Source organism: Bombus huntii, chromosome 5 (genome assembly GCF_024542735.1).
Source record: "Bombus huntii isolate Logan2020A chromosome 5, iyBomHunt1.1, whole genome shotgun sequence".
In the NCBI taxonomy this organism is placed as follows: Eukaryota; Metazoa; Arthropoda; class Insecta; order Hymenoptera; family Apidae; genus Bombus; species Bombus huntii.
Window position 1 is genome coordinate 17694717 of NC_066242.1, and position 19081 is coordinate 17713797.

The 19081-nt window shown below is 40.9% G+C and overlaps 1 protein-coding gene across 2 annotated transcripts in view; it reads right to left on the minus strand.

Moving 5' to 3' along the window:
* LOC126865715 (matrix metalloproteinase-2) overlaps positions 1–19081 on the minus strand; it is a 102283-nt gene that overhangs the window by 42938 nt on the left and 40264 nt on the right. Inside the window, exon 1 of one of the 2 annotated variants that reach the window (XM_050618556.1) lies at positions 12800–12891. The exons of the other annotated variant lie outside the window; for it this stretch is intronic. Coding sequence (XP_050474513.1) covers positions 12800–12876 — 77 coding nt within the window. The 5' untranslated portion in view covers positions 12877–12891. Of the gene's footprint in view, positions 1–12799; positions 12892–19081 lie in introns of those variants that run through there. 2 annotated transcript variants of the gene reach the window in all.

Below are 19081 nucleotides of genomic sequence, written 5' to 3' on the forward strand. Positions count from 1 at the left end.
TCGATTCTAGGAAAAATAAGAAAAAAACATAAAAACTTCGTTATTAACCTGTGAAAATAAGTTTGGGTAAGGCGAATTGAAAATTAACGAAAAATAGAATCGATTAATTTGATTTTTGCGAGAGGACTCGTGTCAGTCCACGAGTACTTTGCATGGTATCGATCAGTCGTTAAAACGAGGTTCGATCGGCATCGTAAGTCATTGTTAGGCATCATGAAACAGTGTCGTCAATTGACTGGATCGATCGGCCTCGAACTTTCGTAGCAGCCGACGTTCAGACGCCAATCGGCTCGGCTGCAATTGCCAATTTACTCGAGCATGTGATTTCTAATTTATTTCTTTACTCGATCTATCGTACAACGGTATTACAGGTTACGTACCCTGAGCGTTCTCCTTCTTAATTTTAAGATGGACAGCGATCATCTTATTCCTCTGTCACAGTCCTCTCATAAATATTTAAGCGAGTGAAAGCAAAGGTTTCGGAAGATATTTATATACGTCAACGATAAATTTAGTCGATTATCGACTTATCGTTGCGAAGTTTTGAAGAGTTTAAAGCAAATGGAAAACAGCGAATCATTCGAACGATACACATCGAATTAGATAGATCAACCGATGATCAACGATCTCGAACCTTAGCGATTCTCGCGAATCTCTGGCTTATTAGCCGGTTGCTCTTCAAAGACAGATGGTCCCATTGCCAAGATATATCTTTACGCTGATCGGCTGCACAAACAACGAAGTCAATATCGTCTCATTGAATCCTATTGCGAGCATTATGGATAGCGTTCTTCTATACAGTCAAATTGGTTTCAACGATGGCCAATCGGTGGCAAGTGCACACACCGAGAAGAATAAGAACTTAATTGCTCCGTATCCAAGGCTAAAATATCTCCCTATTTTACAGTCGGCTGAATAAATTAGGTCACGACCCCGTTTAAAGCAAACTTCTGCCTGCAATAAGAAGTCACATAGTCCACGGAATCATCCTAGTTGCTTTTATCTAACGCGCATCTCTCCGCCATTTTTTTCACGCTTTTCCTACGCTTTTTCGCTGGGTCGTATTATACGATACCGGTACCGTTCAGAAATTACAGTTTCGAAAACTTTGCTAGTTAATAACGCAGGACAGGTCGTAGAAATAAGAGACTCGAGATCATTCGCAAATAATAAGAAATTATCTTTGCGGATAAACGTTTGATATACGTATTAAAAGTCGCTTTCGATCGTTAGAACTGCAGAATTACGCCACAACGTAGATGAAATTGCCTACGGCAATTCGGAGAATTCTATTTGGTAACGAAAGTGACATTCGAAAACGAGCAAACTTTTTAATTGACAAAGTGACGACGCTCGGACAGCTCGCGTTTCAGGTCGAACGCGTGCGAAACGATTCGAAAATGATCTAAGCGTCGATTTCGTCTCTTGCGTTCTGCTTTCGTGGATATACGGTCGATATAACGGTCGCGTTCGCTCACTCAAAAAGGTTGTGATGACCACTAGGGCCTGGTGTACAGGCAAGCATCACACCCAGGTTGAGTGAGTCCACGTGGCCGCCACTTTCCAAATGCTTCGTCGATGTCTGATTCTGCGATCGTTCCGTCTCCTCTATGCTTTATGTTCCTTCCACTCTCCGATTCATTCTTCACTTTCCACAACCATGTTCGAAGATGGAATTCCCCCACGCGACGTAGATACAAAAGCACGATTCGATGGAATCGTTAATTGCATAGACGAACGATGTTCTTCAAGCGTCCATACGCGCGTGAATCGCGATTAACCGCATTCTCAAGCATTTTCTTCGATACTTTCGCGCGAAACGACCACGAACAAGTTCCAACGACGATGAAACGAATTCCAGCAACGAATGGTTTCACGCGTGCATCGTACAACGGCTGCGAAAACGGACCACCTACGTCTGCAAAGGATTTACACCGCGACTCAAACGGTGTCTTCTAACGGCCATAGAGCGATTTGCTTAACTGAAGTTTATCGCGCGAACAACCGAACGAACAGGCATTCGGCTGTAATTTCCGGTACGGGAAACGCAAGTGAATTTCATCGAGTGTCAGACGAAGGAAAGGGGACAACCAACGCACGGAGCGAGGTTGGAGCTAAGGAGATTAACCGAGCGAGGCTCCCGAGGGAACCGCGTAATCGAACGCCGCCAGAAGATCAAGAAACGAAACGAACGCGCGGAGACAATGATATCGGAGCGCTTGGATTATAAGAACAAGCAAATGAGATTTCAGCGACCGTCGACCGAGAGAAATCGATTGGCTATCGTCACGGATAGCTATACGAGCTATCGAAGAATATCCGATCGAGGAAATTAATTGAGACGGGCTTAAAGTTTCGTTCTTATCTTCTTTTCGAACGACAGTCTGTGTATTTCAACGGACGTTTCTATCGGTGAGGTAAATTGAAATCTTTTCCAAGCGTTAGGTACTTTCGCGAACGCGTTCGATGCATTTCTTTTTACACAGCAGCGAGAAGCAGCCTGGAAGCGTCACGCGGTGTTATAATTCATCGAAAACGCGCGAGCCGATACAACACGGTAGCTCGCATCGACCGTCGCCGCCAACCTTTGTAACGAAGATCACCACGTTCGATCTCTGTTTTCGCTCGCTTGGACGTGAAATCTTGCTTTACCCTGCGAACGCATTATTCTATCTCGATGCATAGTTTCGTTGTATCTTTAAAACGTGCGAGGCAACCATAAGACGAATAAAGTAAGAAAGCATTCGGCGGTGTGGAAAAACCGAGGCGAGTGTCCGATACGAGGAAGACAAACGCGCGAAAAAGGAGGAAAGGAATCGATTTTGTGGTGACGATATTAAACGGACAGGAAGCGGACAAACAGGGTCGAGGGTCAAAAAGCTGAGGAAAACACGGGCAGCTAAAAAGAGGACAAGAGCGACGAAAGAAAAGGGTCAACATGTATTTGTCCACGCTTTGCCCGAAGATAACAAGACCGAGCATAATAGAAGCCGCGAAAGAACGTTTCGTTGGAAATGCCTCTTTAAAAGGCACGGTTAAAATGGATTAGAGGAGATCGGCCAAGTCGTTCCTCCTCCAAACTTACAAAGGAATATTTAATCGTGGCTGAATTTCTCTTCTACCTTTAGCACCATAACGACGATCGTTTTATGGATTTTTACGATTAAACCTTTTGAAACGCGTTCGTAATTCGCGTTGCGTTCATCCGCCGATAACTTTGTCGCGAGATAACGCACGATTCGCGTAATAAATTTCGCGCGATTACGGAAAATTAAGACACACGGTCGCAACGAATAAAACGGTAGAAGCACGTTTCGAAATTTCCTACGTTTCCTAGGAAGATCTTTGAGACGCGGAGTTGGTGGCCACCGTGTAAATCAAAGAAGCGTACGGCGATACGGCTTACGAACGCGACGCGTGAAATGCCGCGTAAAAAATGCAAATGTCCGTTCGCATCGACTTGGACGCTTTCTTCCAATTAACTAGACGATACGGCAGACCGAGTCCGGTGGGTTTCCAGGCGCGGTCGTTACAAAAGCCCCGTAAGTCTGTCTCCTCGACGACTAGGTGTCGACTTTCATCGGCGAGAGGGTGTTCCCTCGTCCGGCACGATTTCAACACCGTCTACTCAGGGCCCGACTGAAAGGGTACTCCCGGTGTCTCCCTTCGAGCACCGAAAGTGCTCCTCGTTGATCACGAAATGCAACACCGCCGCTGCACTCGGCGACGTGAAAAAAAAGGAAGAAAAGGAGGGAAGGGCAAGGAAAAGAGACTCCTGTAGAACCCTTAGAAATGTCAGTCGGGTGATACCTGCGTCAGGCTGGCTCATTTCGCAGCAACAAAGCTGCTCCTAGTTCTGTTAGGAAGCGTGCGTGAATTTTAATTAATATCATCCTTCCCCTCGTTTCTTTCACGCTTATTTAAATCGATCTTTTAACCTTTGACTCTCGCAGCCTCGCCTCCATTAACCTCAAAGGACGATGAATCGCGCCAACTGTTTCAAACAGTCGAATCTGTCTCGCTGGCTATCAGAGCGTATCGAACGTCTCTTCTCCCAAGTTTCAGTTTGGAAAATCGAAATTCGAGAAAATATGGAATTCGGCAATTAGTCGAGTACGCGCGTATCGGTTTAATTCTTAGCCGAGTGCGTCTACGATTTCCATTTATTTTCTTCGCCGTTGAATCATCACCTGGTCCTGATCGTATTATAACCGGAACACTTTGTACTTAAATCTTCATCGTCGTAACGTTTGTTTTCCACGACGGGATATAAACGTCTAGGATGGATAGAAGAGCGCGTATTTACGCGATCAGCATTCGAGACTTCCGGTAAAGAAAAAATTCGTCAGTCCCGCGATATCGGCTTGCATTGGCATAGAAGAGTTTAATGATCGCCACGGCAGCAGCCGTAATTAACGTAATACTCGTTAAAGAGAGTCCCGCCTCAGTCTTGGAAGACTTAAGGGTGATTGCCCTCACACGCGACCGCCCTTTCAAGAGCTTGAAAAAATATCTAGACGCGACTAACGATCAAAAGAGAGACGAAGAATTACGAGGCGACGAGAAATCGGGGAAAACTCCGTCTTCCTCTTTTTTTCTTCTTTTTCCAACGATGGCAGCACCGACGTATTTATGTCCGTGACAAATTAGAATTTTCATTACGGGAATACATAGCGTACGAATATTTCGATCTTCCGAGACGGATAACGGCGATATTTCCACGACCGTCGAAAACGTTTTTCACGTATCGATGATACAACGGAACGATTCGTTGGCGAATCGAACGAGATCTCTTTTCCCTTGGGAATTGCAGAGTTTAAAGGTAATGAAGCGAAAAGCAGAAAAGCAAAGAGATCGGTGCTGCGTCTAACGAGTGGAATCTATTTAAATTGGTGCGACAGGGGTTCGAAGAACGTGCGGGTGTGGAAGCTAATCGAGTCAGACGTGAGAAAACGGGAGAGGTACGCGAGTCTAATGGACGCACAGGACTGAAAGCTTGGTGCGAAGTGGCACATGAGAAGCGTCTAAATTGATGGTCACACAGGCGTATGGATGTCGCGAGGAGACATTGCGTTAAAGCAGATTTACCTGGCTGGAAAGAGCAACCTCGGAACAGGCTGGCCGCAGCGTAGCCCGCCGAAGGCACGCAATAACGAACGACTAAATTAAATTGAAAGCCCTCGCCGGTAGACGACCCTTCGCAGCTTCGCGGCTAACGTAGGCTTTCAACTAATTAGGTCGTCTACCCGCAAGAAGATACTCCTTGTCATCCGACACATGTGCGCTTCTCGCTTCGTTCTCTCGCCAACCTGAACAACTCTTCGCGAAGAAAGTTTTCCTTCGCTCGGCTCCATTACTTCGCCCAGCTTTTTCATCCGCCAAACAATTGCTACAACAGTTTTGCGACGAATTACTCGACGAACCGGCAGACTCGCTCGATTTCAACAGTTCGAGCAAGCAAAGTTAACCGCCCTCCAAATAATTAGCCAATTTTCCTGTTAATATTCCACGAAGAATCCGATGATCTTCAGATCGTCTGGATATACGGGGCAGTATTATTTCAGTTTAGTTGTTCTTTTTCGCGATAATCGCGTATTTTCGATGGTTTACAAATAACGAACATTTGGAATACGCGAAAGTTGCGTGGAAAGTACGCGACTAAATAGCACATAATAGCCTTAATAAAACAATTAACAAGCTTCGAAGCGGCACTCGACAAGCGGGAAAATTAAGCTTAACAGAATTACCGCGGCCATGTTCGAATTGGCTGAAAAAGCGGCACCAAGTTTCCACGAGAATTCAGGAGAAAAGCGCAGGGTTTTAAGCTCTTGTCGAAAGAGACAATTTTCGCGTCAAAATTCGCACTGTTTTAACATCGTTATGAGAATTAAAAGATGTAATTACGAACCGAATTACCGAGTAATAGTTGATATTAAATTGAACGTTTCAGACTATTTAATACAAGCTAGTTTAGTGTGTCACCGTGCCACGTTATCGCGTTTAAATCGCAATTGGATATTTCATCGATTTCGAAGCATCTCCTCTCTGCTCATCGACCAAAGATAATCTTTCTTCGATGCTTTTCAAGCAATACGATATTAAAACGAAAAAAGTGTTTTACAAATGAAATTCCACGCTATTGGCATATTCTCTGGACGTATTCGTGTAAGTACGAAAGAACTACGACGAATCGTAAATAGGTTTAAACATTGGAGCGTTATTCAACGAACGACAATTCCGAGTGAGAAAGAGATGGAAACGAATCTTATTTCATTCGATAAACGATATCCGATATCGAGTGGAAAAGGTGAGAGAGGATAGAGAAACCTCTTCTGTTTGTTAATCTCTGCTTTCCACACCGGCGCAATGCACTCGTAATTATTCCCCTCTTCCTCCGTTTCAACCGTGTAGCAGAAAAGAGCTTCTGAAAGACGCGAAGCTATTTTACTTGTTCGTAATACGTCCTTTGTGGAAAGAACTGGCAGGGGAAGACGCGCAGCCTTCGCAAGATTTACACCGACTATAAAAAGTATTTATGGTTGTACAATGTCCAATTTCCTAGAAAACTGCTCGTATTTTGATCTACTGATTCTCGTATAAAAAGAAAAGAAAAAAGAAAGAAAAAGGAAGAATTCTTAATACGTTAAACTTTGCGTACGTTAAAGAAAGCGTTAATAAACGTATGTATATATGTATAATAGATTATCATCGAACGATTGTCGTTTCGTTAAATATACTCGTAGATACGATTCGGTTTTGACTACTGATTTTCAAGTTTTTAATCGTCTATGAAAAACCAGAACACGGTAACCTCTATAACTTTGCAAACGATAAAGAAAAAAGCGCTTGGCGTCGAATTCTCGTTTAATTTAAAGAGGCAACTTAAGCGAAATTTGCGTTATTTCACTTTGGAGGAACGCCGATGGAAATCCACGGCGGATGAACGCTGTTTTCATCCTCGTCCCATCTACGTACGATACAAGGATGAGAGCAGCGTTCATCCACCGTGTTCCTCCAAAGCGAAGCAGTGTAAATTCGGCTTTAGCTCTACGAGCGTGAAGCTCTAATTATTACAAAAATTTGGAAAAGGGAGACGAAATATCCAAAATAAAATAGGAAAGAAAATGTCGAACCTCTGTATCCAACGAGGAACGACGATAATCTACAGGGTGGTTGGTAACTGGTGGTAGAAGCGGAAAGGGGGTGATTCTACGCGAAAAAAGAAGTCGAAAATATAGAATAAAAATTTGTTTAAATTTTTCCATCGAGACAAAGATCTACAGCGAGATCCGTTATAACGAGACGCGATAAAGTGGACGCGTACCGAGCGAAAATTCAAAGTCGATTTTCTCGAAAACAAAGCCTCGAACGAAAAATTGTTATTCTATACTTTCGACTTCTTTTTTCGCGTAGAATCACCCCTTTTCCGCTTGTACCATCAGTTACCAACCACGAATTATTTACACGAAACGATTACACGAACTTCAATGTTGATGATGTTGGAAAGGTTGCACATTAACTTCGGTTCTCGATCGGCACGTGCTGATCATTATTTCCAATAAAATAAATATGACAACGTAATAATTCTTGCGATGTGTATATGTACATTGTATCGGAGTTGGTCTTCCAAGATTACTCGCGTCTCCGTCTTGAAAAGATTAATCGTACTATCATAGCAATTCGTCGATGAAAAAGCGAACCAAGATCGATCGAACCAAGTAATTGATGAAACGTCAAACGTAATGTATCGTCGAATAAAATTTCCACCTAACACTAGCACTTCGATTCGCGTTTCATTCCTTAGAGAAAGGAAATCTATGGAATTCGTAATGCTGCGTGATAAATTAAAGTTTATAACGTTAAGTTACAAGCTATTGTTATCGCCGATAAGTTATTCGAACGATAAGTTGTTAATTCGACGCGTTCGATGTATTTGAAACGTTTATCCGCGGGATATCGCACGAAAATTAAAGGAAAATGAGATCGAGCCAACAGTTCAACTTGCAAATACGAGTAAACAAATTTTTACGCTTAATCGAGTTTTCGGGCGCATATTCGTCCACGTAATTGCGATCGTATAGATCGGTGGAGCGATTATTACATCGGCTAGTTGATCAATTGGTCGGGAATCAACGAAATAAAAGAACTCGATTAAAACGGAAACGTCAAGCCCATGATCAAAACGTTTAACCAGTTAAGGTAGCCAATTAATTTGCCGACTTACTTCGTTACTCGTTCGCTCGACTAACCGTACTACGTATCGATATAAATTTTATTTTGCGAAATTAATGTTTTTCTAGCGACTGGAAAATAAGTTGCCTCTTACGTTTCAACTTTTGAAACGAAATTTATATCGCGACGCGGAACAATTAGATTTAACGCGATAATGTTCGATTCGTGCGATCTTTTAAATAAAATGTACCTATAGTATAAAATTTATTTCGTAGTCTGTATTCACCGCAGTCGAATTAAATCGTGATTTCCATCGAGGCGGAAATCACGTGCAAGAAAGACTCGGCTTCGATTCTGGACAGTTTCCAACACCAAAAAATTTCAATATGAAATTTCAATCGCCGCTTCCTTCTACCCAAAGAAGAAAAAATGGAACGTTATCTCGTGAAAGCTCTCTACTGCTTTCGAATAAATTTACAAGCACTGGCAAACACAAAAGGTATGAGATATTAAACTCGCTATTCTTATCAAATTGACAATAACCCGTCCATTCAAAACGCTCGCATTCGCATCTAGTTCGTTTTCCAGGAAACCAAAAAATAGCGATTTTGTTACGTTCTCAACGCCAATCAAATTTTCTTCCGTCTGTGACGATCCAGATACGGAAACGCGTATTGCCGCACAAATGACCAAATTTGTTTAACCTTTCGAATACGCCGATCGTCTACCGATAGCGAAATGCGCGTAATTTTCAGCTACGAGATCACATCCTAACCACTCGTAATTACTCGTATAAATGAAAACTAAGCAAATGCAAATAAGAATACTTCCGTTCAGCTAGTCGATAAAACGTTATAAACGTTTTATTCGCATAAACGCTCCGTGTATACTCGAACGTACACACCGATCCGAAATTGAAACTCGTTTTCGTTCATTCGCGACAGAGATAGATCTTATCCATATTCTAGTACCTGTGTAACAGTACCAGGACGAATTTGCAACTGGTTAATCTAAACGCCAAGCAAAAGATCTACTTTTTCCAATAGGCGGACGTAGGAGGTTCGACTTTACTTTGGTCTGGCGGCAAAACTTTTTGTAGATTAGTTCCTATAAATTCGGTAGCTGTTCGACAACCTTTAAGATTCATCAGCGTGTCTTCGATTCTCGTTTGTCGACCTGTTACAGGATTATCGAGCGACGTTCGAACTTTGTCCTCTTCGCCGATAGATTACGAATTTTAATGGAATTCCTTCTTAAGATCGATTTCCGTGCTTTCTCGCAAAAGAGTCACACTGTTACCGCTACCTCCGATTGTTCGTCCGACTTTAAACTTTACATAAATCTACCACGGAATTTGTAATTATGAAACACGCGACGGACAATGATCCACGTCTTACAATATGTAAATTTGCAGAAACTACCGCCAAACTCTATTACGCTTCGACAATTTTTTCATTCATAAATTCCTTCAACTTTTAATTTAATTTTAATTTTTAGTCTGAAACTAGTAATTCTCACAGATATAGAAGGATGAAATTGCTCTACAGTCGTTGGTTAAGTGTATCGAATCACTTTGGAATTTAGTTTGACTAATATGTAGCAATATTTTTCTTTTGTTTATTTGGAAGTAGTTTACAATCAATTCTCATTGAGAATTATAAGTAAATTATTCTGGCGTGGCACTATAACGTGAATAATAAACGACTATCGTATGTTTGGTTCTAGCTGAATCTAACGTTTAAATCTACAGGGTAACGTCTTTTTAGCCTGCGGATCTGATCCGTCGTGTCAAGTGATTGGGTTTCGGTGCTTGTTAATTTTTATGTTACGTGTATTTTCGACCAATCGCGGGGAGACGCAATTGCGAAGAAACACTTCACAGAAGAAGAATTTGGATATTTCTTCTTTAACTGTAGGTATCGCGACAAACATCGAAACCCCCTAATTACTGGACTACTCGATACGTCGGACCAGATCCGCAGGCTGAAGACACTACCCGTTAGACCGAAACACTAGATTTAATTAGATACTTATATTAAGTAATAATTACTTATTTACAACACTCATTTATAAATTATACTTATCTATAATAAGTATTAACTTATAAATATTTAGCCATGTCACTGAGCCACGCCAGAAAAAATTACTGAAAATTCTCAATGCGAGAATTAGATCCTAAAGGTTCTGATTGGAATCGTTGATGAATTTCTATGTTGGAATTACTCGCTGTTCCCCATAGTTGGATCCCATAGGTCCAAACAGGTACGTGTAGGAATATGTACGATATTTCGAAGAAAATATGCACGACTTTTATTTCGAAACGGTGTTTCGTATCCTCCAGCCTAATAATAAAACTTCGTGCAAGACTAAAAGGTGAAATTACGTTCGAAGGAAGAAACAAAAGTTCTGGGAAAAGTCAACGACAACTAAAAAAAAGGAGGCGGCAGTTTGTCGGTTGAAAAATCTCACGAACGTACGGATGCTTGAAAAGATACATTAGAAATTCAGGATATTTAGGTCAGTCACAAGCGATCGATCGCATTCGAATGGCTCATTATGGCCACGTTTCGCAATCATATTGCCGTGTGTAGCTTCATAAGAACGGGAAAATAACGCGTAGCATCCATCATCCTGTAAATAACTATGCATCTTTCCCCGCATCGTTTCTCCTTTCTAACCGTCGATTCAAAATCGATGGAATAAAGCCTGGCTACTGATTCGTGCGTTCCAATCGTTTTTTCCCTTTCTATTACCAACGCGTACGCCAGAGCGGAAAAGCTTTCCTCCCTAATGATCTTTTTCTCGCCTTTCCAGTCTCTCGATGTATTCGTCGGTTCGGTACATCCTCGATAATGTTTTATTTAAGAAGGCAAGCCTTCCGATCCTTCAAACATTTAAATAGAAATAAGCGATTACAAATTATTGGAAACGCGCTTTAACACAACTGCTGTTTCATTTCCTCTTTAAGAAGACATTTTAATAACGTTTTCGTTTTATCTTCTGTGTAGTTTCGTTAAATATTCACGACCATCGAAACGACGATCCTCTAAAGGAAAAAAAGTACCGCTCGTAGTTTAGAACGAATCAACGAAATTCTACGTATTTTTCTTTCATACAATGTCGAGAAATTAGTAAAATAATATTGTATACGTGTACGTATCGGAAACTACGAAGAAAATCTTTTTCACGAAGAAACTATTTAATTTCTAATTACTCACCGACGGCGTTTTAATACTTGGGCATTCGAAGAACCGTTTTGTTAATGTTTGTTCAGCTTCTTCACTTACCTGAAAAAATATTTAATTTTCTATCAGTTCCGGTCGTGGAAAATAAAATTCAAAGGGGGAGAAGCGTCGGAGAAACGCGCGACTTAAGCTTTTCCATTACCGAACAGGATGGAAAACAGAATTTTATTTTCTCTTTCATCGCGCGTCACGGCATTCCGCCGTTCAGATTTCTGCTGTGAAAAACTGCTATTTTTTACTAAGACAATTCGTAACGTTCTCTTGATGAAACAACGCGGTATATAACGGCGAGCGTTTTCTCAGTGCCAGCAGAAACGAACACTTGGAAAAATACGATTTTCCAAACGGCAGAACGCTACTCCACGCTTTTTATCCCGTGTACTCCAAAGACGGTGCACATCCACGTAGCTCCACCACACTCGTACTACCTATATCTACCTACACGTCGATATGGCCAATATGTACACATCGTTTCAGAAATCGAAATGATCAATTCCAGACGATCGCACAGGCCTGATCGTTCAAATAACCACGCGTTGCTGGCAGCGATATAAATTATTACATCGCGAATATTTATACATTTGAAACAAATAAAAATATGCATATGCAATATTTACAATATGAAAATCTAAAAAAAAAAAAAAAAAATGCAAATATATAGAAATATATTATATCGATATAAACGAAGATGATTTTTCGTAATAATAGAATAACCGGTAAAACTTTTCGCGTTCTACTCCTTCTTTTCATTTGCTATTTAACACAATCTGTTTGTTACGAACGTACTTTTCTTTTCAATGGAGACGAAAACAGAAAGCGACGAATATTAAAAGGAGCTCGAATCGTATCTATAATTTTTATTAATTACTACATCCCAGCAGGAAATAAATTGTTATCGCTCGTAAAACAACGACAAATTATTTAATCTAGATAGGAGCTATCTCGTGTAATAACGAGAGCAAACACACATGTAGATATCTATCTTGGTAGGATACCGCGAACGACGTCGAAAGAGAGAGAACTTGCCACGGCCGATTAAATTCGTAAACTACCATTCGCTGTACTCGATACATTTTTTGTCTATTGACTTTTCAAAATATCCGGAAAATGCATGGACCATTGCGCGTATCGTGGAACAAACTAAACGCATATTGTTTCAAATTACAAAGTTGGAAATCGCTTGGTAAAATATAATATTCCTAGTTTTATCTCACTATTCGCTGTCACACAGCTAATTTTTATCCAACTAGAATCGAGATTAGTAACTCGACGAAGTATTTAGATGTAGTATTAGACGAAGTATTCACGTTCGTCGTTCGGGCATAGCCTACGCGTTACGAGCAAGATTCGACGTTATAAGTCAGAGGCGTGATATTTACGACCTTTGTACAACACGCAGATAACGCGTTTGCCAGTGAAGAGGATGTCTAAGCAAAATCAGGATAACAAATTGTGTCATAGCCGTTTCTTCCACGTACTTGTACATTGGATCGGACAAGTGCGACGTTGTAACGAGACTGCGATCCAAACGACGTAGCCGTTGCTCTCGTTCGCGAGGAAATTAAGGCAGGATCGGTGGAGAAAGAACGGTATAAAACCAATGGAAAGTTTATACGTGGGAATATTGCGCGTATACGTGTCAGTTAGAGGGTATAAAAGCAAAAAGGATGAGTAACACTCTCGATGGAACATTTTTATTCGGCCCTGGAGAAAAGCCAGGAAAAAAAAAGGTCTTCCGGGGAAACGGATAAAACTACAGATAGTGGTTTCACGTGAAATCCAACTGAAACGAATTGTTCGAGGTAGCGAGTGACCAGATAGTTTCCGATCTTTTCAAATTCCGCCTATTTCCTATCTTGGTAACAATTTTCCCGAGCTAAGCGTTAACACGGAAGAACAAATTGCAAAATTTTCTAACCGTTACGATACGTTTGAAAATATTCGACTAGCAGGAAAGTTGCATTAAAAAAGTTATCGCTTTTGCAACATCGAAATCGAGGGAATCTGGAACGAGAGAAAAATGAAAGAGAGTGTCTTCTCGATCGTTCCTTCAACCCCTTTTAAAAACTCGAAAAGAGAAAGCAATTTCGCTGAAGTGGATCGTTGAAAAGAGGTGGACGTCGTCCGACGTATTTCCTTTTCCATAATCCATCCATCTATTCGTTGCGTTATCAACAAATTTGAAACTACTCGATATTCGGAAAATCTTTCCATGTTTTATCAAGTATGCCCACTAACTTCCCGACAACTAACTTGGTACATAATTTTTCGGTATTTCTCAGAAACTTTCCTACTCTACGAGTTTTCGCGGAATACAATTTACAATAATGCGATCGCAACGTAGAAAACGTTTATACTCTTCTAAACATCGTCGTTATTCTCAATAATATTGAGAATACATTGTCACGATGCAAGTAAAATCTACGCGGATATTTGAAAACTTTATTATTACGATCTAACGAACGAACGATGTGAACTATGAACGCGAATGACGTGGTCATTTGTAAGTAAATTGGAAATAGAATAATTTATCTCAACTGTTTTCCTGTTGTGATTATTAATTTATAGTGCTCTATAGACAGTGTCCTACCATCTACCAAAGGTAAAGTGGCTAAGTTAAATAATTCTAACAGTTAACATTTGAAAAGCAAATAGGATATTTTATTCTGTTACGCACGGTCGCTATGCCTGCGTTTCATTTATTTAAATCTGAATGATAAATTTATATTTCGATTGTAATGTATTTATATTTATAATTGATTAACGCTCGTGTTTAAATTATTCACGTCTAAGTTTCTGCGTTTGTGTTTCTCTAATTTACATTTAAGCCGTATACGTCGAAAAAAAAACTCGTTATTATTTAAATACGACTTCAACCGTATCCTACGAGAAAACTTTTCGTCTCGTCGTCAGTTTCTTCATAAGGTTAAAACGTCTTGTCTGAAACGTTTAATTAATCGCCAACAATTCCTGATAATACGTTCGCTGCGTGTACGCGAAATTGAAAAAAATTACGTAAGTCGTAAGAAAATAACGACCAAAACTTTAAAGTCAATAGAAAAAAAAAGAAAAATAAATAAAAGCGGCATCGAGAAAATAATAACTAAAATCTCATTTATCTCAAATGTGGCATTAGTTAAGACAATCGACTAAGGGGGGCAGTATAATCTATCGCGTTGATCAGAACCGAATTACAGCAATTTGTCATATTTTTTTCCAAAACGTTATTCCAAAGATAGACGATTATTTTGGGCAAATTTTCGCTAGCTATTTCTCGCGATACGATGTACGTGATTTTGGAATTGTTAAACCTACCACGACCTTAATAACTCCGAGTTAAAGAATCGTGCGACGCGTTTAAAAACAGCGGTTAAATGGAAAATTCAAATGTAAAACTTGCCATGCTACGTTGAACGACTCGACGTTGAGTCATCGTGGATATTCGATTCACAGACTCGACGTTGCAGACAACTCCTGTTACCACGGAAGTAAAAAGACGGAAATCGCAGAGCGAATGCAAGCACAACATCGACGAAACAGGACGCGGCGGAATACTGAGGCAAAGCCAGATCGTTTCTACGCTGACTCTGTATACTTCCGCCGGTGGTAGGGGAAAGCTGTGCGCATGCGCGTCCTTATTCGCAGTCCAATGATTACAAGACTCAGGATTTTGAAAAAGCATCCCTCGGGATTCTTATTATCCGTTCAACCTGCCTTTATCACTTAACTTTACTTAACTTCCAATTACATTTTTCCCATTTAATTTCCGATTTACTAAATATATATATCTATATTTCAGAGTCATACATATATATATATATATATATATATATATATATATATATATATATATGTATTCGAGTTAATTTTTATTCTTTGTGCGAACCACACAAAGAACAATATCTCTACTAGTAGCTGTTTTTATCTTATTTGAAATGATTAAAGAACGTTACCGATGTACCATACACCGTATCAAGCGACTTTTACCAAGAATATAACTACTTTTTTAACACGTCAATACGAATAACGTCTCGTTCTACTTTAGAACTCGAATTTTCTCAGATTCTGTTTATACTTTACGATTCGATACTTTGGTCGTTTATTTTTATTTTCTTCCGCTTTATCGATATCGGTAAAAGTGTCAAGACGTTTTCTTCTTGAAAATTTACATCCGGTATTTTCACTTCGACATTTAAACGCGTAATACTCGGCGCAAACATCCGTATTTGTATACGAGATATAAAGCTGCGAGTAAACTTTGCGCAACGACGTTTATCGAATCGTAACGAAAAAATAAATTGCGATTTTCGTACGATCGGAACGATCGATCTGAACGCAAGTCGTTTAGGATTTTGGAAACTTAATTGGCGAGTTGGCACGTTCCTTCGGGCGCGACAAATTAAATCGAGAAAATCGCTGCAGGGGAGCGGAAAAAGTTGAAGGGAAGGGGAAAGAAAAGGGAAAGAAAAGGGGGAAAAGGAAGAAGTCGACGCTATTGGCTTCTCTTTGTAGACGTGCGTAAGGTCGGGTGCAATAGCGCATTTAGCCCGTTTTTTGGCACAAAGAACCGCAAGCCAGCAGCAGGGGCGAATAAGAGAGCCTATTGTTTCCTGTTCGATGGTACACGCCGGCCACTCCAGACACCCGGTATATTTGAGCGGGCGTCCTACGAGGGGCGTCTCTCCGACTATCGCCAATAATTGTTCCTTATCAAAAGGGAACGAAACGGGCGTCGACCATATGCGAGTCACCACACGCAGAAATTAAAAGTTACTGCGATTGTCAGCCGTCCTATACCTTACCGATATTCGTCGGTCTCGTTCCACTAATTTCCCAACTGATACTGGGACGTGCTTCGCCGATTCACGCGCATATTTCGACCTAGCCACGTCATCGCCAATTTTCACGATACTCTTCTTAACTATCGATTATATTTCGCCAGAAAAGAATCTGTACCTCGACTTCGGCCATCGTCCAAATAAAAGAACAATCTTTACGCAGGGAGTAGTTAAATTTCTACGTCTAAAGTTTAATAACGAAGATTAGATATATTACTAGAAAAGCGTAAGCGCGAAGGCCGAAAATCGAGAAACCGCGGAACTTGGAGAAGGCTGATATAATTTAGAGAAGTTTAAGTTAATTCTATAACTTGAAAAGCTGAGAGAATTCTCGCCATTCAACAAGTTTAACAAGGTCTCGATTAAAGAACGTTTCTGATCTGAAACGATCTACTAACAACTTCTGAAAGCAACTTCTCACGAGTACAAACTGCGAACTAAGGATACTTAGGAAAGATAAGCCTTACCGCTTTCCTTTAGTTCTGCCATTTATCAGCCGAGAAAGCTCCGAAATTTTTCATATTCGCTCTCATAATACGCTGCAGCGATACTCGATTTCTTGTCTTACGTCTTACGTTAGCGCCTCGAGTCAATCTTCCAGATACGCTATTTATTAAGTTATAAATTTGTTTAAAGCAGCGACACGAATGAACGCGCGCGAATACGCCGGCTGAACGTTCAAATTTGTCACAGGGAACTTCTTTTTTAATTTTTGAAATCTCACGTTGCTCGGCTCGTGTCGACTTGCTCGTACGTTGAACAAACGTACTCGCGATATCGTAACACTAGCGTTGTACATTCGTCCAGATAAATCCAAATGTCGCTTATTAACAGCTAAACGAGGAAACAATTAATTTGGCCAAATCCCGCGCGAGTACCAGAAGCGACATACTTTGTTCCAAAGGATCGTATAGAAGCGTTGTTCCGTGCCTTCTATCGCTGTGATGGCGCGTTGCGTCGCGTCGTATCGGGTCGATCGACGCTCGCCAATCAACTTTCGAACTGAAAATTTACTACTACAATGCAGCCACTGCATTTTCTGCGCTTCACCGATCAGCGTAAAGCATCAAAAGAATCGCTGTATCGCGTGGCGAATTTATCTTTACGACACTTACCTCTCTAGCGTTTGTAATTCGTAACGCACAAATTTATTCTTTTAAAAATTATTCGACGCGTCACACATCAGGGACGACCGAAGTACGACGTCTAGGAGTTGGTATTATTTATATTTTCTCTAGAAACAAACGCGTAGAACATGAGAATCATGTAACGGATAACGAACGACAGTTTGCTCTCTTCGTAGTTTATACTTCGTTGTCTTCGTAATTTGGGATATTATCTTCTCAAATTGTGTCGTATCGATGGCAATAGAAATAAATAAAAATGGAGATTTCAAGATCTTCAGAATCGATAATAACGTGGAACTATCTATCGTTTGCTGTGAAAAATAGCAGCGTCGAATAGAATTGTGAGAGGTTTCGGTAGACGATAGACGCGCATCTAGTTGTAACGTAATAAAGAGGAAAAGGCAAATGCAACGAGAGTACACGTTGCAGCCAGTAGATCTGTGCAACGACACACCGTGTTGCATTATGTTCGTGGTTCCTAGTTCGAGAACACTCGAGAAGAGACCAGGTGTAGGTTAAAGGCTGTGAAAGAGGCACTGTAGCCTCGTACAACGAGGCTTCTGTTGCAATTGCATCGCGGATGCAATGTAGGTCGGCCCTTTTGATAAAGGGCCGACGAGAAAAAGAGTAAGTGGTATAAAGTAAGATTAATTAAGGTGACGCTTGATTCACTGCGAATTCCTCCAAGAATTTTCCATTTCCTCCGGCTCTGGCCGATCTTGCGCAAAAATTTTATCTACATTTTCGTTAAAACTTCCGCCAACAGTTACCAAATTACACGTCTCTTACGTTTTAACGACGCGATAAGTCTTTACTTGTATACAGTGCTTTGTTTTGTTATCCGACAGAATCGAGAAACGACATAGTCCGTTCGTTTTTATATTTTTTATCCTTGCCTTATGCATCTATCATTTGTCATATAAAAGTAACGCAGCAGTCGGAACGATCGATCGTCTCTTATTTTTATTCGAAGGGAAATTTGTCGGAGAACCTGGGGTCACGTCGCTGTCGCGTAAGCAGCGTGTTCGAGACAAACCGAATGTCTTAAAACGCCTAAACGGAACCGTAAGTTGTCGCAGAAATCGTCTTTTCGTTTCCGTCGTAAGAGACAGCCAAGTCGACGGTGACGCGACGTAACGCCTTGCCAAGAGAGAACCGATGGAATAATTCTCATCTTAATTGCTTTCGCTGCACGTACGAAGGTTTTGCGGATAAGCGACTCTAGTTTCGCCCGATACGAAGCGAAAGAGCAAGAGCTTTTCAGTTTCTGACGAGTCACGAGACAAAGTTAATATATCATTCGGTAAGGAAGCGACATCCGAAAATGCCCACAAGGTACAACGAACGACAGAAGGTAGAAGGAGCGGAATTTATCGCATCCCGACGCGGTCGCGGCGTTCTCCTTGGAAAGCCAAACGATCTATATTCGTGCGTATCTTCCAACCACTCGCTTATACAACTTTTCACGGAAATTCACGTTGCTCGCGAGGAAACGACAAATTTTTCGTCAAACTAAATCATCGCCGCAACGATAACCAGCTAACCGTCTCAATGTATCAAAATGTATTCCAGGCTTTCGAGAATCGTGCATCCAGATCGACGCGAAAGGGGAAAGTCTAACGACGATAATTCGATATTTTGGTCGATTCGATAATCTCAAAGGGTGTCTACAAGCAAGAAACGGTGAAAACGGTCGAAG